General features: G+C 35.7%; 1 protein-coding gene across 5 annotated transcripts in view; it reads right to left on the reverse strand.

The window, feature by feature from the left end:
* The window catches only part of LOC100379061 (ubiquitin carboxyl-terminal hydrolase 9X-like), a 213458-nt gene that overhangs the window by 27202 nt on the left and 159369 nt on the right, over nucleotides 1-26887 (reverse strand). For all 5 annotated transcript variants that reach the window (XM_085498322.1, XM_085498316.1, XM_085498319.1 and 2 more), the window contains 6 exons: nucleotides 25266-25357; nucleotides 16958-17102; nucleotides 15048-15191; nucleotides 14378-14481; nucleotides 13488-13678; nucleotides 2183-2274 (listed from right to left, as the gene is read on the reverse strand). In XM_085498322.1, the coding sequence (XP_085354448.1) occupies nucleotides 2183-2274; nucleotides 13488-13678; nucleotides 14378-14481; nucleotides 15048-15191; nucleotides 16958-17102; nucleotides 25266-25357 (768 nt within the window). The remainder of the gene's footprint in view (nucleotides 1-2182; nucleotides 2275-13487; nucleotides 13679-14377; nucleotides 14482-15047; nucleotides 15192-16957; nucleotides 17103-25265; nucleotides 25358-26887) is intronic.

Consider the following 26887-nt stretch of genomic DNA (forward strand, 5'->3'; position numbering starts at 1 on the left):
GTTGTTAGTACCGGTAGCAAATGATCACGGTAGCACAATCTGGTCATTCTGTGTTTTGCAAGTGAATAACTTACTTGTTTTCGAAGTATTGCAATTGTTTATTATTATTCAGTAATGATTATAATACGCACAAAAAAATAATTCGTTGAATTTTTATGAATTGGAAGTAATATTCAACTTAGTTTCATCGTAAACGAATGATTTCGGTCAAATGTAAATGCGATGCGATGCGATATCCGCCATGTTATTTCAGTACACGTGGTCATTTAAATATGTTAATGACGGCTCAGTGACCTCGTGGTGAACGCAACAGGGGATTCACCGATGTTTAGCAAGATCTTTATGCTTTGATTTTGACGGGGAAAACGGCATGATTTTTTTTAAATCGAAAAATTAGTTGTTTTCAAAAAAATAAACTGAGCATTCAAAGAATAATTTAACATTGTTCACAGAAATAACAGCCCATTGTCGAAACGAAGCTTACCCATTCACGCTATTCACAATAAACATGATACTCTTGAATAGGTGTCAATGACTACGGTAAAATATAAATTAGACTCTTTTAGGCATCAGGAGTGAATGAAATATCCAAAACATTAAAAAAAAAAACTGCCGAAAAAACGGGCGATTTCACGGTCCGTTCACAGACTGTGGCCCGTTGCAGACTGCTCGACCGACCATCCATACACGTGTTGTCACTGTACATCCGCCATGTTGAATCGCACAAGATCGCCAAAATCTTCATTGCAACTAACAGTTCAATGCTCACAACATAAAAAATACGAATATAATCATAGGCAACCTGCTATTATATAATGAATAAATTGATCGACACAGGGAAATTCTCCCCCCCCCCCCCCCGAGTTGTGAATATTTCGGAAATCGCTACACAAGCAAAAGACCGGAAAACGATTTACCGGTACTTGAAAACTATGTCCTCGTGAATTAATCGTTCGTGTACAATAATTTGACAGGGTATACAATTCACAAACTAGTTTCGTAGATTAGAGACAATTGTTTGCTTTTTTTGGTTTTTCACAAGAATATAAAGCTGGCAATCATCATAATATTCACGTCCGTACGTCACGAAATGTACACCAATCGTACCCCAATAAACTGGAAAACTTACCTTTGCAAACACGTCTCTTATGCCGCCTTCTTGAAGTTCTTGAAATCAAATAAAGTTACTAGTTCTTCTAGTAACGAGTGAATGAGACCACTGAGCCAAACAGAATACATGTATAAACAGTACTATAATAAATTGCACGCAATGGAGAAATCACGTGCCGTAATAACAGCAGCCTTACTCACAGATCTAATCTACTGTAAAATATTTTATTTCAGCTGGAATTATCATTCGCTGAAAAGACTTTTTTGGGGTGTTTTGTATTGAATTTATTTTCATTGATTTTTGACAAGTTGACTGTAAAATATAAGAAAAGGGTATATTCGCTGGATTTTATTTTAACTGAAACATTCCTTCAGCGAAAATAGCAAAAAAATGTTGCAAGCAAAAATAAAGTATTTTACAGTAATTAATTTATTCTGAGCATGCACAGACGTTTTGTCAATGTTGCCGGGAGAGGCAATTTTTGATAAAATCGTGAAAAAGACCCACTTGGGATTTTCAGATCTGGAAAAAAAATTACGTGCATACTCGGAGGGGACATGTTCATCAACCTGCCAAGTTTCACTGATATCTGCTGTAGAATTTCTGAGAAAATGTTGGAGACGGAATTATGGACATAACCTGAATTAGTCCCCTTTTCAGGCTGCGCCTGAACGGGGACTAACAAATCGTTTCAGCCATATCCGAGAAATGATGATGGACCCACAGATGGACAGTGCCCAAAACCTAACTACTAAATAATTCACAATAAATAGAAAATTGTATGAAATCGCAATACAACCACCAATATACCACAGTTAACAAGCAGGCAAAGTTCAGACCATGTTTGGTTTCAATCTTCCTGTGTACTTCCAAGAAATTGTAGTACAACCACTATCACGAGACACCAAACCAAGGAAGCAATGTGGCCCTGGTTAGGAATGTTGTAATGCTTTAATTTTTTTCATTATCCCTAATTCAATATTTTCTTCTACATATGATATTGTAAATAGTTCACTCACACACACACAAATCAACAACAAAACTTACATGCTTCTTTTTTGTGTTACGTACCTCAGTGTTTTCTTGGTATGGAAAGCTACGTTAAAAAGAAACTTTGAAGCTATTTGAATACTGATAGTTGCCAACTCTTCACCATCAGCAGTCTACAACCAAAATAGAATGTACAGGTCAAGTTATTGAAAACCAGTGTTCTCCCCAGACTCCAAGCCAAGCATCGCGGCTAATTTACATAACACTACATCTTATTTGCATAATAATTAGTTTCCCCAACAAACATTTATAACATTATAAAGAAGAGATAGTTTTATACATATCTCATATATTTTATATCATTTACATTTATTGTATTATATGTGTGCATCAAGTCAAATAAAGTTTGAAATAGAACAGGAAAGAAATGGAAATACTTGTAGCCAGTCAGTGAATATTTTGTTATCCATGGAGGTAACTGGTTCATCATTATTTAGTGTACAACAAGTACAGTCAGTTTTAGTGCCAATGTTACTGTCAGTTCATACGACGTGGAGGAAAAACATTTTTTTGTTAAATTTGTTAAAGTCTGCAAGATTGCCGGTTATTAAAATGTGAAGAAATTAATAAATCAATAATGACATTTTTTTTCTACAACAGCATTTAATCAAAGAAAGCTTAGAAAGAACTCCCGTGTGCTGAGGGAATAGGGATCATGATGTAATATTCGGGAATATTTGAAAATGATAAACAAATTATGAATAATCTATTAAATAAGGAGCCACCAGTAGTCATCTACACACATAGACATCGTATACCTACAATAAGCCTACTTAAAAATATGCATAAAAAGTCTACACAAAATTGCAACATTAAAAAGAAAACTGAAATAATTCATAAAACATTGGGGAAAATGAAATGCAACAAAAATAGTAAACAAATAAATGCCCAAAATAAACTTATAGGGCATTTAAAAATATTTTAGAAATTTAGTTAACACGGAAAACGTAAAGTAGCAAGAACAACTATGTAAATTTCTGACAAATAATCACAATCTAAATATCTAAAATTCAAACCACTATCTTAATATCAATATGTGTGTCAATAAATATTATATTTATTTATTTTCAGTTACGTATATTAATAAGGAAGGCATCACAATCTTTTGGATTAGTTTGTAAATCCCGAAAATCGACATGGTAAAATTACAACCATCGTACAGCTCAGTACCATAACAAATATTAATAATTTACGGCAGACGTACTTCTCAGTACATGAAATTCAAAGTAATCCCCAACGCGTCTCATTTGTTATTGCGTATAAATTGACACTATCTGGGGCACGTCGCACGCGATGAGTACCAACCAAAAATACACACAGGACATTTTAAGTGGCTCGAAACAAAACCTATTCGCTAATTTTCGTTTCGAAAACATCTATGATGGCTTAAAACCCTGCAGCCCGCATGTTTTTTTTTTTACCAGGCAGGAGACGCCGGTCAGCGTGGCATTGCCCCAGTGGTTTCCACTGTGCATCCAGTAGTTAACGCCGACATCACGGTCTATACATTCCACATGAAGCATGGTATTCAGCTTAACCATATTTTCTTTTTTGCTCCATGGCTTAACTTAATAGGAACAGTAACTCGAGCAATAAATGTGCCTTCCGATTTGAGGGATATCGTGCGGTGTAATATTCAATGAAAAAAATAGTGAAACACGAGGCTCACGCTGGGGGCCCACATAAGGTGTTGCAATAGTGTAAACTGAATATAACAAAGCCAAACACTGATTGTTTCCTTTGCCAGGTAAAATCAATGTACAGAATGGGGTACAGTCACTTCGCCCGAAAACTCCTTCGCCTGATTACCAGTTCGCCCAATTACCAGTTCGCCTGATTTACCGATGTTACACAGTAGGCCTACTGGGGGTTTCGATTCGAAATGTACATCTGGTAAAATGCATAAAATCTACCATATGATCGCATTTTAGTCAGGGTTTTCTTGCCGATGCAAACACTACAACTGATGTCCGCCATTGCGGGTAGTCAACCTCATTCACAATAGAGGGGTGGCCGACAGGCAATGGGACAGGTATGCATCGGCCGTCATACACAGATTTTTCACTTGTTTCAAATAGTTCGCTGGAATGTAACCAAAATACTAGTATTCATTTTCTGGGCAACTATTCTATTCTTGTTGGACGGTGGTTTTCATTCAGATTTATGATGAATCATTTGTCCGTATTTATCGGTACATGTTTTCTTTCTTGGCATAAACAATTTCTAAATTTGGCGCCATATTTATATAATGAAATTTATTTTAAATTTCGACCATACTTTGAAATTGAAATAAAAACACAACAATGTATACAAGTAGTATAGTATTAGGGCCAGAATTACACTAATTTATTTTAAATTTCGACCATACTTTTAAATTGAAATAGAAACCCAACATTGTATATAATTAATATAGTATTAGGGCCCAATTTACGCTAATTTATTTTAAATTTCGACCATACTATAAAATTGAAATAAAAACACAACAATGTATATAAGTAGTATAGTATTAGGGCCAGAATTACACTAATTTATTTTAAATTTCGACCATACTTTTAAATTGAAATAGAAACACAACATTGCATATAATTAATATAGTATTAGGGCCTGATTTAATTTAGGTGTCCTGATGTGATTGGAAGTATATTAAAATTTTGCAATTTTCAAATATTTTGTCTGGAAGTTTGTTTCTAGGTTGAGTTTTATTTTTTTCAAGACATTTTATCACTGAATAATAAAATTATTATTACATTATTTTTTAAAAAAGAATCAAAGATATAAATTTTTACTTTGTATTTCAATTTCTACGTAGACATTCCATATATAATACATGTACTAATATATATATTTTTGGTATTTGTGATTTCTTGTAATTATTGTCTTGTACAGTGTGTGTTTTTATATTGCTCGATTGTATTAGCACCTGGTGTGCTACTTTATTTTTATTCGAGGGTAAATAAATAAATGTAATGTAAATGTAAATTATGCATTATATCTTTACTTTCATTGCTCCCCCCTCCCAAGAAACAAAAAGTTTATGCAATATTGGAAGTGAAACTGGGGAAAACAAACACAATACTAGTAAAATATTTCAAAAGTTTTTCCTCAACTCAATTTGTTGAATTGTTGTAGCTCTGTGCTTTACTGTGTCAAGTTACCAAAAAATGCTAATATTGAAGGAAAAATGAAGTTTTATCAGATTGGAATTACATTAAAAACAGGTTTACATTCTTATACAAAAAAAATTGTGTTTTTAAAGGGTCACGGTGCATTTAACTAAAGGAACTACCACCATTAAACAAAAAGGTGTGACTGTCCCTCAACTCATTGTTTCCTCCCGATACACACATGGTATGACCCGTACCCGTAATGTCTAATATATGTACCAAGTTTGAACGAAATCCATCCATAAATGCCAGAAATGCTTGATATTTGATGATTTTTTTAGCACAAAAATGACAACCATTCGGCCATTTTGAATAGGATCGTCAAACCAATATCTATCTATGACATGATGTATAATGAATATTTAAAATTTGAACATAATCAGTCAAAACAAGTTGGAAATATGGGTCTAGAAGCCCATTCATTAAAATAAAATGGCCGCCAGTCGGCCATTTTAAATGTTATCTGAAAAACAAAATTATTTGCATCAAGGTCGCATAATGTCGAATGTATATATCAAGTTTGAACAAAATCCATCTGTAAACAGCCGGGAAATGCTTGATTTTGATGATTTTTAGTACAAAAATGGCCGCCATTCGGACATCTTGAATCAGATCGTGAAACAAATTGACGTGCATATGTATGATATCATGTATGATGTATGTGTGAAGTTTGATTGTGATTGGTCCAGGCATTTCTAAGATACAGGGTCGGACGCACGCACAGACACACGGAGGTCAAAACATAAGTCCCCGTTTTCGGACTTTGTCCGAACGGGGACTAAAAATAATGAAAGACGAGGCCCACGCCGGGAGCCCACATAAGGTGTTGCAATAGTGTAACAAGTCATTGTCAATGACACGTCCCCGTTCCGTTCATATTTGAGTGACATATACATTCAAAGCAGATCATGACCGAAATGCACCTGCATATGTACAACACATTGTGCTAAATCTGAACAAAATCCATCCATGCATGACTGAGATCCGGTTCTGGAATTGTGAAAATACGTGATTTTGATGCATTTTCGGCCTTAAAATGGCCATCATTTCGCTATTGTTAAGCAGATCATGAAACAAAGGCACATATCTATTTGTGACATGATGTACCTTGTGTGTGTGAAGTTTGAACTCGATCAATCCAAGCATGTCTCGGATACGGATCCAGAACTGAATTCTTTAAAACAAAATGGCCGCCAGTCGGCCATTTCGAACCCGATCCAAAAAAAAAAATGACGTGCATCAAGGTCCTATTATGTTTAATGTATGTACCAAATTTGAACAAAATCCGTCCATGCATAACTGAGATCCGGGTCCGGAATGGTGAAAATGTGCGATTTTGATGCATTTTCGGCCTTAAAATGGCCGCTATTCGGCTATCGTTAATCGGATCATGAAAAAAATGCATGTGCATATGTCCCATATAATGTGTGATGTATGAGTGAAGTTTGAACTTAATCGGTCCATGCATGTTCGAGATACAGGTGATCACGGACGCACGGACGGACCGACGCACACAGGGCAAAACATAAGTCCCCGTTTTCGGACTGCGTCCGAACGGGGACTAAATATAACAGAGCCAGACACCGATTGTTTCCTTTGCTAGGTGAAAACAATGTACAGAATACTCGGATGAAACAACTAAAGTAAACTGGGATATATTAGAGCCAATGAATTCGTAATTTCCGACGAAAAGGGCCGGGGAAAAAATACCGCTCATAACAAACCACCGTCATAACAAATCACAGTGTTGAGGGGGCGGTGAACAAATCAGACACTGATTGTCAAATTGTTTTGGTAATCATCGCATGTCGATTCATGTCATTTGTACAGGGTACTCTACACAAAAATAAGGTAAACCAGCTTACTTAGTGCTAATGATTTTGTGATTTCCCACACGAAGAACGTTCTCAGAAATAATCCGACATGCTGATCAGCCCACCAACAATCGGCACCAAAATTGATCACTGCTGTCACGGTAAATTCGGTATGTTTTACGAGTTTGTTTTTCTCCAAATCCCAACATGAATTTACACATGTAGGCGAATTTTGTCAGCTCTGTGTTAATAGATATTTTTACTGGGAATGTGCCCCATTTTACGTACGAGAAGCCCTTACACAACGACATAGTCATCAACACACATAGACATCCTATACCTACTAATCGACATGATAGCTTCGTAATTTGGGGAAGGTGGGGGTGAAAGTGCACCATGCAAGTTTCCAAATGTGTAAAGGAAAATAAAGGAAAGAAGTACAATACAATGTTGGTAAGCGATACAAAGGAAATATCTCCTTACGGCAGCGACTTGATACAACTACATTGATGCTGGAGGTCACCATATTTGTTCTCGCGTTCAATAATACGGTGATAAATCAGGATTCACAAGCACAACGAATTTACACAACATTTTACCATGAAATCGAACCTACCAACCATTTTCATATCTTCAACACTGCCATGGTTTTGGCGATGATGAATCTCACATTCATTATTTTCTTGACTGGGCTCACACAGGGTTCAATGTTCCGTGGCTTGAATGCAATTGTACACCACACGTGAATGTAAACTAGCTTGCACAGTAATTCGTTTCACAGTCATTGAGGTTATACATTTGTTCAATTACTTATTTATTTATTTACTTATACGATAAGAAAAAATCATACATGTAATTTCTTAGACCTTTTCATAATGTAAACTGATACATTTCATCACCCGAGCGCTTGCTTCGTTTTTGTACAACGCACTGGAAATAACAAAATGGCTGACACCATCACAAATTGCTGGTCATAAAAAATAGAATACGCATGCGCATCATGAAAATTAGTCCACTCACCGATTCCTATTAGTTGTATTCATGCAATTGGGCAGAAAAAAACTTAAAAAAAAAATAATAAATCAAAGAAAGCTTAGAAAGAACTCCTGTGTGCTAAGAGTATTGGAGACACATTCAAAATTAATTCAAAATTACTTGAACTTGAGATGATGATGGAAACGCAGAAAACTAATTATGCAAATTAGGTAACTAATATGAACAGATTTAAGTGTAAAACTAATAAGGTCTGCACAATGTAACAAGTTTCATTGAAATGTGATTAGAACCAAAATAATATTAATTATTATGCTAATTAAAGAATTAATATGAACAGATTTTAACCCAAAATTAATCAGGCTGTCTATTGTCCTAGAGCACTTATGTACCAAGTTTTATTCAAATGTGATGATCAATACTTGAGATATCAGTATTAATTAATTATATTAATTAGGTGATTAAGAAGCATAAATATTTACCAAAAACTAATATGGTGTATAGTCCTAGGTTCATTGAAATGTGATGGGTACTCTTTAAAAGTTTCATTGAAATCCAATGAGTGCCTTTTAGACATCAGTGCAACAGCCATAGAACAGCAAAAAATTAACTAATTATGCAAATTAGGTAATTAATAGGCACAATTATTTATCCCAAAATTAATCAGGTCTCTGTAGTCCTAGAATATCTATGAATATCTAAAGTCTCAATGAAATGTGATGATTAGTACTTGAGATATCAGGTGAAAAGCTGAAAATTAACTAATTATGCTAATAAGGTGATTAATATGCACAAATATTTACCCAAAAACTAATTAGGTCTCTGCACAGTCCTCAAGTAACTATGTACCAAGTTTCATTGAAACATGATCATTACTACTTGAAATATCAAAAGCTGAAAATTAATTAATTATGCAAATTAGGTAATTAATATGTACTGATATTACCCTAAAAACTATCAGGTCTGTGCAGTGTCATATGACATCTATGTCCCAAGTTTTATTGACATGTTATGATTAGTACTTGAGATATCAGTGGAAAAGCCGAAAATTGATTAATCATTATGTAAGGGAACTGATCATTACCACCAAGCCGGTTTCCTGTGAGTCTCCTGCAGCATGCGTTTCTTTACCATACCGGCCGCTGCTTTACCGTACCGGCTGGTTCTTTACCGTACCCGAAGGTCATTAGCCGTACCGGCAAGGCCGTTACCGTACTGGCAGGAGGCAATTCACTTTTCTGACAAGTTAATTTATGCATTGATTTTCCGGTTTACCGGTAAAATGCCGACCTGTTTAAATTTCAGTTTTATGCACAGGATCGCCAGAGAAAGCAAAACTGTTGAATTAATTTGAGTAGAATTTGTTTAGTTTGTAGTTATAGTCTGTTTATAAATCATTTTGTTTATGTTTGCTATGCAGTAGCTTTCGAGGTCAAATACACCACCAGGTCAATTTGTTGCGTCTTTTTATTTGTCAGAGATTAAACTTTACCATTATTATTGCATAATATTTACATTCAAGTTGCGCGTGATAATGCTACACATGATTTTTTTGAGACCATGGAGCTCCCAGTACGTCCATGTGAACTGTTGGATATGACTACAGACGGAACTGCGTCTTTATTTTATACAATATTTTTATTTTTTTTAAATTGGGATCAGTGCTCCCAAATCAACTGAGCTGACAAAGTGGATTACAAAAATAACAGTTCCATGAAAGTGGCTATATTTGTGTATGATGAATCCTGAGTCGGTAGTTTTGGCATGTAACCTAATGGTTTTGGCTATTGTTAAAAATGCACAGTGCAGACGTAATTTTGTTTTCATTTTTTCACTTTATCTGGCGCCAGTGCACGTGTGCTTGGATGTTTTTTTATTCAGTGATTGGGCTAAATATTTGACGACGTTGCCAACGTATTCAACATACGAAAATAGCATGTGTGTGCGTTTGCGTGAATGATAGATGCAGACGAGATTTCTCGTCGCAACGCGTTTTATTAGTTTATTTCCAACGCAAGTGGTCGGCGCCTTTGATTGCGTTTAGTTTGTTCTTTCATTCGCAAAATCTATCGCTGGCACCGTTTATTTTGTTATGTCTCACAACTGAATGTCCAAGCTGACTTTGTATTGGCTGTAATTATATTTTTTTTGTAAAACAAAAAAAAGTCCCGACCTTTCCAGTCTAAATCGTATTCTGCCCCAAACCAAACAGCCCTTTTCAGGGCCAATCACATGTTCCAAAAAGAGATATACCGGCACACTTGCACACTCTGTTTTGTTATAATAAAGTTACATTGGGGATTGTTGGAGGAGGTGTGTAAATATCCATAAGCAAACTCACAAAATGAGGTCGAAAAGCAATAGAAAAATGTTGACCTAGAGCAAGGTCAAATTCCGTTTTACGCACTTGAATTTTATCTGGACTACGTGCACGCGTTGTGCGTGTTATTGTCAACAAAGTATCAAAACAGATTTTCGAACGCCCAAGCCCGAATTTAAATACATGTGAGCTCGGCCAAGCGAGTCACGCTGACACATTATGCAAGTATCATCGAATTCATGCGACAGGTTGAGACGTTTTATTCAACGTCGTGGGCAAGCTACGATGTAGGACTGTCGTTTTATAGCGTTACAGGCGATCATGAATATGTGAATAACACACATATATTGAAAAAGAACATGAAATTTCAGAAAGACTTTTTTATTTAATTTATTTATTTATTTGTATTTCGACGGTTGTTCGACTTTCTTTCCACTGTGTGAGCTACTGACAAATATAAACAAATAATTAACCCATCGAGTCCTCTAGTCGACTGGGACGTAACACTCTGTTGTACAAGTCATGTCCTTTTCAAATTATTCACTTTCAATGGGTGGGTAAAAAAAAATTCTTATTGTTTGCAAAATGCCCAATTAATTCATGCATGACTCACGGTTACCGGCAGGGCGCCGATCAGTTACCGGGGCTTTGTTTACCATGCATTCATTAATCGAAGGTGATAAATAGTCGGTATTGGTCCTATCAGTACGGTAATTGTCCGGCCGGTACGGTAACGCAACGGTCGGTACGGTAAAGCAACGACCGGTACGGTAAAGCAACGACCGGTACGGTAAAGCAACGACCGGTATGGTAAACAGAGTCAAACTCACAGGAAACCGGCTGGGTGGTAATGATCAGTTCCCTAATATAGGTAATTAATAATATTAACAGATTTTTACCCAAAAATAATCAAATCTGCGCATTAGTTCAGAGCATCCATGTGCCAAGTTTCATTGAAATCCAATGAGTGGTTCTTCAAAAATCAGTGAAACAGTCATAGAACAGCTTAAAATCAGTTAATTATCATGCAAATTAGGTAATTAATATTCATAGATTTTTACCCAAAACTAATCAAATCTGCGTATTGGTTCAGAGCATCCATGTGCCAAGTTTCATCAAAATCCAATGAGTGGTTCTTCAAATATCAGTGGAACAGTCATGGAACAGCTTGAAATCAGTTAATTATCATTCAAATTAGGTAATTAATATTCATAGATTTTTACCCAAAACTAATTAAATCTGCGCAGTAGTTCAGAGCATCTATGTGCCAAGTTTCATCAAAATCCAATGAGTGGTTCTTCAGATATCAGTGGAACAGCTAAAAATCAGCTAATTATCATGCAAATTAGGTAATTAATATTCATAGATTTTTACCAAAACCTAATCAACTCTGCGCATCATCCCAGAGCATCTATGTACCAAGTTTCACGAAAATTTGATTAGTGGTTCTTGAGATAACGGTGGAACAAAAAAAGTGACATACATACATACATACAGACAGACAGACAGGGTAACTGCAAAGACTCCCTTTTGTGCTTCGCACACGGGAGTCAAAAAATACATAAAAAAATGCTAAATTTTAATTAAAATGTAAAATATGATATTTTAATTGGTAAAAACACTGTATTTTTCTACATAAAAATAAAAAAATTTCACAATGTCAAAAACGGAAATTCTTTAATATTACCATAGTATTGTTGGTATTAGTTGAAAATGGAACATCCACGTAAACCTGCTCATATGAGGTCGAAGGAGTCTCTGTTTTCAACAGCCGTATACATATAACTGCGTCATCGCTAAGGGACGACGTCAAAAGATCGATGTCAGATAAAAAAAGTTTCCTTGGTGGACCACGAGCTCTGTTCCTTGTTCGCACGTTATCATGTTCACACAATCGCAGACATTATTTGATGACGATTCGAATTTATCCACTTTTCCAGTGATTAATATTGCGTTTGAGTTGAGTTACTAGTAATTACAAGCCTGATTTACATTTTTCTTGCGGTGTTTTTCGTCAATGTATTGAATATAAGTGCTTTGGAAAATAGCATAATTATATTGCGTAAGTGAAAGAGTCTGATGAGGCTGCCAGTGTGCCACAACACATTTTGATTATTTCCAACGCACGAGGTCGGCTCCTCTGACTGCGTTTATTTTTTATTTTTATTTTTAAAATGTATCACTGGCTGTGTTTGTTTTGTTTTTTGTTTTCTTCTCTTTCATTTTTCGTTCGGCTGCTGCCAATCCAATAATTCGTCGCCGCATGTACTCAGACAAACGATTAATCGTCACAGTCGTTATACTAGTAGTTTTAAGTCCAATTGTTTTGCAGAAATTCAGCTATGCGATAATTATATGTGCAGTTTTGTTTTGCGCACCCAGACACGAGCAAAAGTTAATCCGATAGATTTTTTGAACTACAGCATTCGTATTACTTATGCAAATTGAGTAAGGGTCATAGTGTGAGTTGCGTTCACAAATAACAAAGTGTCAAATTATTTTGAGCGTCAAAATCACACACACACAACACACAATACTAGTACTCAATACATATCACGATTGATTGACCAGTTATATAGCTGCTGGAACTACGCACACAAGGACGTAAATATGTAAATACAGGTCACAGTTCGACTTGCGTAGCAAACGTTACAATGTGTCAAGTGATTTGAAGGTGTCTTTGTCCCCCTTCCCATATACAGAGAAGCAATACGCGCTGTATTTTGAATCGTCATTAAAACCTAAATTTATTACGAATAAAAACATAAGTTCATAGATACAATGTACGATCATCATTACTCCAGTGGTCAGTTGGCAAGCGGACAATGTTTCTGAAGCGAGCAAACAAATGCGAGCGAGCAAGTGAAAAAAAAGTGGTCGATTTCCGGTCGGAAAGCAGCGAGCGGTCGGAAATTAAGCGATAAGCAGTCGGGGAAAAAAAGCAATAAAAGTGGGAGGTTGGGTCGAATCAGTACTGTACATTAGACTCAGTTCCAAACATTGTCTAATACACTATCAGGAGTTGACTTACTTACCAGTTGATCCTGCCCAGGTGGTGGTAGTATATGAAAATCATTACATCGTATGAGATTTTTCATGAACTGAAAATACTCTGTACTGAAGTGTGTTTTGTTATGCATAAAATAAATATTCTGTTTTCTCACAGCCCTCTCTATTGATGATGGCATCCTGTGCAACACCCGTAATTTATCTTCTTTGGAGATCTCTGAAAATAATAATCACAGAAAGCTTAGAAAGAACCCATGTGCTTTTGGGTATTGGATGCATATGAAGCAGGGAAAAGATCTGATTCAAAATACGAAAGCAATCTGATCACAGAAAAATTGTTATTTATAAAGCAAAAGGCATAGATTTCATTGTACATCTGAGGTTTGCCACTCAGTGATTTATTCCACAACACCTATGCGCAAAGTTTAATTTAAATCTGGTAAATGATTATATGAAAATTGCTCACTATATGCAAATAAGAAAATTGATATGGATGGTTTGAACCCTAAACTAAATAATACATTTGAGGATTACCCGACAGCAATGAAGTATATTAGGTTTCAGTGAAAATCTGATAACTGGTTATGAAAATATATGACATTTTCCTAAATTATAGTACACCAAATAAAAATTATTGAAAGGTCAAATATTGATATATCAGGGAAATTACAGTGTATGTCATGAAATAATCTTGTAGACACACACATTGCAAAGCCAACAAAATTATCCTCTCATAAAATAATCCCTCATATTTCTCAAAACTTTGTTCAATCATGGCCCGAAACTAATGGGGGCCTTGTTTCCACTTAGTCTAAAATTAACACAAACAAATTACAGAAAAGCAAATAAAAATTAGCAAAATGTTGTCTAAAATACCAGTGTAAAGTTAAAATGGTACAAATATAAAAGCACATACTTAGCTCTTGAAATTGTTTGCTCAATTCTTTCTCTGAAATGTCTTTACGCTCATAAAATAAGATGTAAGCGTTCCACCATCTCTTCTGTCTTCGATAAGACATCCTTAAATATTCAATAACAAGTCATTGTCTGTGACATAGTCATGTTTGTATTTGGTAGAATTTATATTTGGGTCCACAAAACAGGAAATGTCAAGTAAATTTCATTGAAACACTGATGCATATAAAGCCAATCTTTCCTTTGCACCAAATTTAAACAAAATTGAAAAACAAAACAAAATGGCTGCTCAAAAGATCATTAAAACAAAACTGATCAAAGAAACTGGCCAGGCAATTTTGAATAAAATCATAAACAAACGTACATATGCAACCCATCATATGTTATTTTTGTACCAAGTTAAACAAAAATTGGCCCAGACATGTTTAAGAAATGACTTGGAACACATGAACAGAGCCCCAAAATAAAAATCTAGTCCATCCCTGTATCTAGAGAAAGCGTGCAAACTAAACACTAACCACCAATGAAATGCACTGGTTATGAATAATTAGGCAATGTATGTCAGTGGATTTCTCAATGCTGCAATTGTATTGGTTATAACACAAAGACATTGCAATCCTTATTGACTTGCTGCAGGTTTCAACTTTTTTGATTGTACCAGTGTTAATTACCTTCTCATGTTATGATCAAACACTTCACCCATGTACTCTCCCCCAAAGCATTGATTCTTCATTTCTTCATCATCATCCATTTTACATTCCGTCACTTCACCATCATCAAACTTGTACCACCTTGGTGGAGCCTCTGGACCAGACCTATGATTTATATCAAAATACAATTACAGTCAAACCTGTCTATAGTGGCCACCCAGGGGACTTGGAGATTTTGGCCTTTATAGACAGGTGACCTTTCTATACAGGTTCACTAATTTATTCATGAATATTAATTAGGCATTACATCAATGTAATAAAACAGATCTCACAACCCTGTTTGACACACACTGTCACACTACTGTACACAGTGTCCAAACACTTTTTACAAATAAAAAATAATGAGTGGTATCGAAAATTGAATGTTTGAAGATTAGTACAGTAAAGTTCATGTTCAGCTGCAGTTTTAGTCTTATTTCCTACTAAAGAAATCACTCAGCTTGCTTTGCTTAGCTGTTCTGATTTTTATGTTTCTTTTAATATTTATTGTGTCTTGTACACCATGGACGTACTCCATGTGTACACTTAGTAACTGTTCTAATAAATTGGAATGTCCCTGGGCTATAGGATAGAAGGACAGATTTAGAAGAGCTTTATTGATCCCTACAACATACATGAAAAGAATACTTATCTATAGTAGTGCAGGATCTCCTTCCAGTTATGTGACAACTTGACAGTACCCCCCCCCCCCCACAATTCCCTTTAAAACATTTTATATATTTTCTTCAAAATCTTCCTGACCTACCTCACTTACGAAATGGTTGACCCCTTTAATCAAAACACTACCTTGCGCAATCAAAATCTGGGCGACTTCCATGTTATTGTACCGCTGCAACAATAGAAACGTTTGAAATATGCCTGGCGACTTTGGCCGGCGAACTGAAGTCAGTTGAACATCATTGTTAAAATCATCAATTGTTACATGTACCGATGCAGTAGCGACTAAAACAAAAATTGTTGAACGAATTTAGTTGGACAAGGAGACGATACTGCACACACATTCCCTTGCAGCGATCGAAGCGGAAGCGATACTACTTTTTGACCCGAGGTATCATAACCCCGGAAGAACAAGAACGCACATGCGCGAGGCTAATTAGCATAATTTATTTGGATGGATAAACAGGCATGACCGTTGCGTTAATTTTTTTCCTTTTGCTATTAGTTCCAGTTACATGCATATTTGTCGATATTTATAAAAGTCTAAATGAATAAATATCGATACTAAATAACAAGTGAGTTGTTATGTTTTTTTGTTGGTAATCAATTCGATCGGGGATTTAACGTCGGCAATCAGATTCACCCCGGAGATTCAAAAAAGTTTGCGGGTTGACATCATTGTGGCTGATTGAGTCATTGTACAAAGCCGATGTACATAGCACTTCTTCTGTTCCCATGGTATACATATTTCAAGAAAATATTAATGACATGTTATTATCAGGACACTTGCAAATTCTTAATCATTTTTTTGGAGTTCCCAGGCCATCGGTACGGTGTGCTGGCCGTGATAAACTGAATTATAAACTAGGAAAAAAAAAACAATTGCCAAAGCCAAAGGTGTTAAAACGTGCTAACTTTGTCCTTTGTGATCTTTGGAGCCTCGCTTAATCTTTGTACTCTTTGCAAGACATCCGGGAACTATGCCCTTTACATGCAGTTCAATTGGTCACTGCGACCACTGAAACCTGGCCGCGTTAGACAGGTGGCCGTTCTATGGAGTGTCAATTACATGGCAAATTGCACGGGACTGCTGCAGGGTAACTGCTCCGGAGAGGTGACTGTTTTCTGAGGGTGGCCGCTAAGACAGGTTTGACTGTAGCTTCACAACAACATGTTAAGAGGCCATCTCATTAAGATTAAAAATTAGCTCTTACCTTGTAAGTATATACGAGTAATAATGTCCACCGCTGGCTTGCCCACTATGTACAAGTACACCAACTAGTCTATATTTAGTACTAACATTAGCATTATCTTCACTATCTATGTTGCTATCTTCATTGTCATCATGTATTTCTTCACCTGTAAACAAAGCAGTGTACTAGAAAGATTAGATGCACTCCATATTCGATCTGTCACAGTTACCCGTGTGTCTGCTTGCAACCACAAGACAGAAACAAGAGTTGGCAGAGCCATCTTGATGCAGGGAAATAAGAGTATTTAAAGGTGTGTTTTGGAGCAATGGATTGGCGAACAGGCAAAAAAGCAATTTCAAAAACTTTGACTTTGTTTTAATGAAAACTTGAAGTATACATGAGGGTACCTGTCCATTAATTGAGAACAGGTGTGAAGGCCGAGTGCCTAAGTTTCTGGTTTTAGTGCGATTCCAACAATTCCTGCTCGTCCATGCCCATGCCTCATAAATGTTGATTCTATAAAAAGGTCGCTCCATTAGCTATTCCAAAGACCTTCCTTGTGTCACATTACATGTTTTCCATTGAGAAAGTAGGACAGGATGTGCTCTGACAAATTCTCAATTGTTCTCAGGTACACCAGACCTAACCTGGCATAGTTTTGATGTCCACCAGCAAAAAAGTATAGAATCATGGCCTTCACACAGTAGACATGTAGTAACCAATCTCCCTCCCGTTCAGCTCTGACATAAGCCATCATTATTAAGACAGGTTTGATCAGACATTCAAGCCAAAGCCTACACGTCCTGCTTTTCTCTGCTCTCTCTTCTAAATTATCCATGAACGTACCATAGCATTGTTCTGTAAGATTGTTGATGATTGGTTCAAGCATCACTTCTGTCGTCATTCTGAGTGCCCTCGTGCACATAGGAAATTTCTTGCCTACTAGCATTTTCGGAACCCCAGCAAACACAAAAGACATGATAGCTGTTAGTCCAGTTTCGGTCATTAGGTTCCCAATGGCACCAATGTAGCTAATGAGCACATTCATTCAACCAAGTCTTATGATGAACGAGGAGGATGGAAAAAGCTCTAGAATTGCCCAAAGCATATCTGTAGAGCTGCTGGTCTAAGGTGAATAAAGTGAATGGCTGTCCTGTTGCCTCAGAGAAACTCATATCAATCAGAGGAAGGTAAACTGCCTTAGTCCTTGGCTGCAAGGTCTGTCCTTCCATTGTTCTTTTTGTGTTGTACCCATTATATTCTGGGCTGCCATTGTACATAACCTTGAAGAATTCAAGATCCCTTTCCCTGGTCCTGCTCAAGGCAACTTTTATTTTCATAGTGTTTTCAGGTGGTGTTGCCTTCTTTGGACCTGCATAACGACCAACCTCAGAATCATATGGAATTTCTTGCACTATTTGAAACTTTGTCTTGGTATTAATTCTTCAGTATCATCATGGTTTTCCTTATTGTCTATCTGGGTCATAAGTAAACCCATAGAATGTGTTTGGACTTTTCCATTTTGTGAATGGATTTGTTGATCAAAATTGTCACCCACTCCTTGTGTCAGGCCATCTACTTGTCCCTTCAATCCAGTGAGGTCAATGTTAGCATTTGTCACAGAGGCAACAGATTTCTTGAATCACAGTAATTCATCATAAGAACATGTTATTCCTAAATCATAGAAGGCCTTGAGTTGTTCTTTGGAATATAGTGGCTAGGTTCTTCACTACTGAGGTGATAATATTTCAGAAAAGCAGGCCGTGACATATTTAGTTTCTCGCTAACCTTTGACAATATATCACTGAGGGTGACACTTTGAAACATGGGACATATATCTTTGTTAATGTGGCTGTGATAACTGTTCCTATCAATTTCAATGTTGCTTATTACAGCTTTGATCTGTTTGGCCACCGTTAATTCCAATTATAATACCGTTATTTCACAACAAGCAGCCTCTCGGCTGAGATAGCTCAGCTGTTAGCAATGCACATTTCAATTAAAGAACAGAAGATATCATTAGAAAATGAACAATATGCATAGTATCAATGCAATGAGACTTGCTGTTTTCAACAAGAATTCAAAAATATCATTTTTGACCAAAAATGACAAAAATATTCATCAAAATTAGAGAATTGAAGATATCATCATGAAATGAACAAATTTGAGAGTGGTCCATATGTAGTATCTATATATGTAATATCAAAGCAATTGGACTTTTCGTTTTTAACAAGAAGTTGAAAATATCACTTTTTTACCAAAAATGACAAAAGTATTCACCAAAATTAGAAAATTAAAGATATCATTATGAAATGAACAAATTTGAGAGTGGTCCACATGTAGTACCTATACATTGTATATGTAATATCAAAGCAATTGGACTTGTGGTTTTTAACAAGAAGTTGAAAATATCACTTTTTACCAAAAATGACAAAAATATTCACCAAAATTAGAGAATTGAAGATATGATCATGAAATGAACAAATCTGAGAGAGGTCTACCCAAGGTACATATACACCAAGTATCAAAGCCTTCAGGCCTCTAGTTTTCAAGAAGAAGTCGAAAATGTAAAACATTGACACAGACGACGGACAATCACTCATATGATAAGCTCTGCTCGACAAAGTCAACAGCGGAGCTAAAAAACTCACCGTTTCTTGTCCATACAAGGACGAGTTCTAACTAAATTCGCCTGAATCAGCATGGAAAACACGCACGTTTGGTCATAGACAATGTTGCAATGCAGAAACGTGTGCGCAAATTTACATTAACCACAACCAAAAACATGATGCGTTGAGAGAACGCACATAAGCCATCATATCTTTGCGAGTGCTGTCTCGTACTTGTTGTCTGATAAGTGATGATAAAATGTTCTTTGTGAGCTCAACCATGTGGTGATTGTGTGATTCAATGCTAGTTCTGGGGCGGGCTCGTCTGGTTACCTTATGTCGTCTGATAATATGGAATCATGTGATGCCAAATAACCAATGAGAAAGTCGCATTAATATCACGGAATGAGTATGGTATTATAATAACAATTTTAAAACATGACAAGATAACAGAGAAAGTTTTGAACTACTTATGCATCTGTTTATTCTACGAGGTTTCATATATACAGAACCAACATGTTTTTGGACAGTGATTTCACGCTATTCGGAGCCGATTTTATCCACATATTGAAGGATATACCCAAATAGAACTCAAACACTGCTCTGAATTATACACTATTTTCATGTAGGATAAAATAAAGGCCATGAAAGGGTAACAGAGAAAATATTAGGTACTCAAACCATTAATAACACAAATCGCCTGTACTAAAACTAATTGTATCATATACACATACATATGCCCTTGTACTGCAAGTTGCCCAATGCAGACAGAAAGCCAGCAGGTGGTTTTGTGAAGCTAACAACATGGACAATAGTTTTGGACAATAAAAAAAACTATGGACCCTCTTACAAGATTTTGCCAAAAACGCCCTTCCTTCTGCCGGACTAACACTACTAGAGTTCGACTAAAGTTTACAAACACAACAGTCAGTCACACAAAGTCCCCCAAATTCAAAAGGGATTTTTATATGCGTTGGGGAACACTAGACGAACAATTGTGCATACTCAGATGATGACTCCACGTTATAACGCAGTGTGAAATTGACAATATAAACTTTGCTTGCAGATTTTCTCGGGGCAGATTTACATAATACTACAGTTCAATAACACAGCCAGTCACACAAAATCCATCAAAAGGGAACTGCAAGTTGTATATTGCCAAAACAGTACCATGATTTCACAACTTTCGAAATACGTTCACTTTTATCGATGTCCACTGTACACCAGTAAATGTCTTCCCGTTCGCAAGAACACAAAGCCTAAACTATCAGAAATTCGTAACACATAATTCGAGTGGTGCTATAACAAAATAACTCTTCATTTGAAAATTCAATCCATCGAAAAAATATAAAAAACATTTTCATAAACAATTTTTATTATATAAATACAAATTGAAAAGAAACAAGATTCATAAACATAAATCTATTTGAATACATTCTCACTACAAATTACACAATACTTATTTTCTAATGGAGTTTCTTCACAGCACAAACTATTGGAATCATGCACACGTGTGAGTACTTCGGTGACACATTTTATAGCTATGCCCAAAATAGTCCATCATTTATTGCGCAACTGTGACCAAATGACATCATTTTGTAAACATCCACACATTTTCATGAAATCTCCATGCACTTTTTGACCTTTCATAAGTAAAATACACTACAATTTACTCCAGAAAAACTATTTTCTTGGTACATTCCTACATTCTTGCATACTAACAAGTCATTGTCAATGACACGTCCCCGTTTTGTTCATATTTGAGTGACATATACATTCAAAGCAGATCATGACCGAAATCTCAGACCACTTTCAGTGGTCTGATCCGAAATGCACCTGCATATGTACAACACATTGTACTAAATCTGAAAATCCATCCATGCATGACTGAGATCCGGTTCCGGAATTGTGAAAATACGGCCTTAAAATGGCCATCATTCAGCTATTGTTAAAGTGCCTGTGCAATGCCCACCCACACGCTTCCCATTTTAGATCTGTGCCCCACTGAAGTGGGCAATTATTGATTTTTTTGCTGAAAATGATTACTCGTATCCAAGTAAATTTGAGATATTTCCCATGCTGTAGCCACGCCCACCTATCCTGAAACGGTCGACTGTTTCCGGATTTTCGACTCTCGCCGAAAGTGTGCCACAAAATGCAAAAATATGAGAGGAAGCCATACCCTTGGGCCGTACTTTTATATCACTGTGTCATTCAACGTACAACTGTACTTTTAAACATATACATTTTTTAATCAGCGTTTCTTTTGTCTATTTTATTTTATTTTTGAGAGAGCGAATTTTTAGAAGTTGTTTTCACAACAAACTTTTATGATGGTTAAACGTTGTGTTGTGGGCGGTTGCAGTAATGCGTATAGTCATAGTGTAAGTATTTCCACGTTTCCAATCGATCCGAAGGTGCGAAATCGGTGGACGAAAGCCGTGAAAATAACGAGAAAAGGTTGGGGTGGACTTCCTCGTAATAACATCATATATGCAGTGTCCACTTCACCTCAGATTCTTTTTTTTTTTTTTTGAAAAACTGTCCTTGTCCATGACAAAACAACTAGGTTTTAACGAGAAACGCCGACAATACAAAACGTTTTTCGAAAAAATAGATTCCGGACCGGCCCATGATCACTGAGACGGATTTCAGAAGGAAGAGAGACGTCGAGTATGTGTTTCAAATGATTTGATTTTTTTGCGATCCTGATTATCGCTTTATAGAGACCACCCGTGTTATGTAAAAAGGTAGCAGTAATTTTGATAATGACACGAAAACGAAGCGTTGGACAAACAAGAAATTATGCAGCCCTCAGGCTGTTTTCATTTTCGCAGGCTAAAAGTGTCTGAATTGTTCGGTTATTGGTGTTGAATGTCGTATTCACACCTTTGTTGCCTTTACTTGCAGCTTGATCGGCATAATAATTTACGGAATAAGAATCCAGGCTTGAGCTGTCAATATATTTTGTTAATATGATGTCATAATCATGAAAATCACGCTAAATCCACTCTGAATTTGTCTGTATGTGAGTCGCTCTCAATAATTTTTGTTATCCAATTAAACGCCGCCATTCACGCACTTGTCCCCCTCATGACCCGACGCGTTCACCCATTACAACGCGGCAGTCATTCATTCAGTAACTGTGTTTTGTCGTTTTTTTTAAAATTATTTCTCTATTTCATAAATCAATAGTGTCTAGTAACCTGCTAAATAACAAGACGATTCAGCCGTCAAATTCGATTTTGTCCAATGCCGGAGTCCAGCGACAGTGTACAAACGTGCTCCGGTGACGACCACGGTGACTAGCGACACCAGACCGGACATATTTCGTATCTGACTCAACCCCATGCAACAAACTTGATACTATGTGTTCATTATGGTCCATTCTTCCTCGACGAACAAGTACATAAGTGGCAATTTAGTCAAAGACGAGAAAACAGCACAAGAAATTTGCCTTATTTACACGTATCGGCAATGCAAGCTGCCCAGCGACTTCCCCTTCTGACGTCACAAGGGGAATTTCTGTATGCAAATGAGAAGCTAATAAGAAGCCTCGTTTTAAAATACACAAAAATAAAGTTTCCGTAGACTGAGTTAAAAAAACATTTTTTCACTTAAAAAAATTATTTATGTATCAATGGATAATTTTAGGCGTGAAAATAGCAGCCATTTTACAGGTACTTTAAGCGAATCATGAAACAAATGCACATATTTATTTGTGACATGATGTACCATGTGTGTGTGAAGTTTGAACTTGATCAATCCAGACATGTCTCGGATACAGAATCAGAACCGAGTTTTTTAAAACAAAATGGCGGCCAGGCGGCCATTTCAAACTTGATCCGAAAAAAAAAATGATGTGCATCAAGGTCCTATTATGTTTAATGTATGTACCAAATTTGAACAAAATCCGTCCATGCATAACTGAGATCCGGGTCCGGAGTGGGCTAATAACAAAGCTGGTCAATCCTTTCCCAGCAACAAGCAGTCTCTCGGCTGAGATACCTCAGTTGTTAGCAATGCACATTTCAATTAAAGAACATAGTTGAACTCTGGTGACCTTGCCCTTTGTTATATAATATAATTCCCTTTATCATAGTTTGTTTCAATATAAATATGCATTGTCATAAAATTAATTTTGAATACAAACAAGTTTTGGGGTTGAACCAACAGTGGGGAATCAGTCTACCGAATGTCCTTAAAAGATGTAAATATCTTACAAAAACATTGGTGCCTTATTTGTTTAATTATTTTAAGGAACATGATTTCCAGCTTTATTGAAAGTAATTGAGATATTTTAGAATAAAAACAAATGTCTCATTGCAAAAAAAAAGTGCTGCATTTAGATGTGAATAGATTCATAAAACATGCAAGATAACAGAAAATTTTAGCTGGCTTTAGTCCAAGTATTTTGTACAGGTGAGACAAATATGAACTGCCTCATTGTGTGACTACTGTATTATATGAAAAGTAAAAAAACAAACACCCTTTATGAATAGCTATCATGTTGCAAGCTCAGCTTTGTATGCAAATCAACTTAAATAGTTGGTGTCCAGTGGAGGGAGAAGTCAACAGTACTGTTGCCTCCTGAGAAACTACATCTTCAAACACTGCAATCTCTGAAGTGCGTTTTTAAACTAGTATTATAAAAACTCTATCATTCTGTTCTAATAGCTGAAACATATTCCTGCGAGTTTTCATTTGTCGAATGAACTGTTTGTCAAATACAGAATACATATATTTTAGAATAATTTTCTTTTTAAAATGTGGATGAAATGTTTTGCTTTCAACGTATTTTTTATGAATTGTTTTTGATTTGATAACTTTGAACTAAACAGATTTTCTATTAGCTTCAGATCTTGATCAAAGTTAGGCACCCAGTTCATAGGAGTGCTTATATTGATTTTCTGACATCTTGTTTTCTGTAAAGATTTTATTGGTAGGTTTGCAAATGTGTATCAGACTGTGCAATCTCTCCATGAGTTGGTTTTGAAACCCAGTATGGGATTCTGAGATACATTACCAAGGATATTATTACAAGATAAATCATTTGCTTCATTGAACACATACAACAATGCATATTTCCACTGAGATCAGTGACCTTTGATGTGTATCACCAGTGATCAGTCAAGTAGAAACAGTCAAAATATTTTATCAGATTTTCTCAATTTTTGCATGATATTTTCATATAGGACATCTGTTGTTCAAACTCAGGGAAGACTTTATACTGATGAATAAGGTGACCAAGTTTGATAAAGTTTGGAATAGAATTAGTAAAGTTATTTTGCACACAATAACAATTATTAACGACGACGACAACAACAACAACGCCGGACAAAATTTTCCCCTTAATATACCTTTCCCTTCCATCTTTGATGGTACGGGCAAGGTAAAAATGAGCATTAAAAAATGAGCAAATCTGAGGAAGGTCTATCTGAGATAAGTATAATATATCAAAGCAATTGGACTTGCTGTTTTCAACAAGAATTCAAAAATATCACTTTTAACCAAAAATGACAAAAATATTCATCCAAATTAGCGAATTACAGATATCATCATGGAATGAATAAAAATAAGAGAGGTTTGCCCAAGTATCAAAGCAATAAGAATAATTCCCAGTCAATCACTGTCATGTACAACAATGACAATGGAAACATGAGCTTAACCAAACATCTACACATTAGAAGACAATAAGTCAGCACCAAGAATTTGCTTACCTTCTATCTTCGCTAGTCCTGCTACTGTATAAGGGTCCATATCAAACTCGCGTGGAAATTCAAAATAGTCATTGAATTTAATTGCACATTCCCTGTGAACAGATCAAATCAAAGAAAGCTTAGAAAGAACTCCTGTGTGCTGAGAAGAGTATTGGAGACACATTAAAAATTAATTCAAAATTACTTATACTTGAGATATTGATGGAATAGCTGAAAACTAATTATGCAAATTAGGTAACTAATATGAATAGATTTAAGTGTAAAACTAATAAGGTCTGCACAATGTACCAAGTTTCATTGAAATGTGATTAGAACCAAACAAATATTAATTATTATGCTAATTAGAGAATTAATATGAACAGATTTTAACCCAAAATTAATCAGGCTGTCTATTGTCCTAGAACATTTATGTACCAAGTTTTATTCAAATGTGATGATCAACACTAGAGATATCAGTATTAATTAATTATGTTAATTAGGTGATTAAGAAGCATAAATATTGACCAAAAACTAAATATGGTGTATAGTCCTAGGTTCATTGAAATGTGATGGGTACTCTTTAAAAGTTTCATTAAAATCCAATGAGTGGTTTTTAGACATCAGTGCAATAGCCATAGAACAGCAAAAAATTAACTAATTATGCAAATTAGGTAATTAATACATGTAGGCACAATTATTTATCCCAAAATTAATCAGGTCTCTGCATAGTCCTAGAATATCTATGTCGCAAGTCTCATTGAAATGTGATGATTAGTACTTGGGATATCAGGTGAAAAGCTGAAAATTAACTAATTATGCTAATAAGGTAATTAATATGCACACATATTTACCCAAAAACTAATCAGGGGTCTGCACAGTCCTCAAGTAACTATGTACCAAGTTTCATTGAAACGTGATCATTACTACTCGAAATATCAAAAGCTGAAAATTAATTAATTATGCAAATTAGGTAATTAATAAGTACTGATATTACCCTAAAAACTATCAGGTCTGTGCAGTGTCATATGACATCTATGTACCAAGTTTTATTGAAATGTTATGATTAGTACTTGAGATAGTGGAAAAGCAGAAAATTGATTAATCATTATGTAAATTAGATAATTAATAATATTAACAGATTTTTACCCAAAACTAATCAAATCTGCGCATTAGTTCAGAGCATCCATGTGCCAAGTTTCATTGAAATCCAATGAGTGGTTCTTCAAAAATCAGTGAAACAGTCATGGAACAGCTTGAAATCAGTTAATTATCATTCAAATTAGGTAATTAATATTCATAGATTTTTACCTAAAACTAATCAAATCTGCGCACTAGTTCAGAGCATCCATGTGCCAAGTTTCATCAAAATCCAATGAGTGGTTCTTCAGATATCAGTGGAACAGTCTTGGAACAGCTAAAAATCAGCTAATTATCATGCAAATTAGGTAATTAATATTCATAGATTTTTACCAAAACCTAATCAACTCTGCGCATTATCCCAGAGCATCTATGTACCAAGTTTCATCAAAATTTGATTAGTGGTTCTTGAGATAACGGTGGAACAAAAAAAGTGACATACATACATACATACAGACAGACATACAGACAGGGTAACTGCAAAGACTCCCTTTTGTGCTTCGCAC

The sequence above is a fragment of the Saccoglossus kowalevskii genome, chromosome 1 (genome assembly GCF_978046115.1).
Source record: "Saccoglossus kowalevskii chromosome 1, keSacKowa6.1, whole genome shotgun sequence".
Classification (NCBI taxonomy): Eukaryota; Metazoa; Hemichordata; class Enteropneusta; family Harrimaniidae; genus Saccoglossus; species Saccoglossus kowalevskii.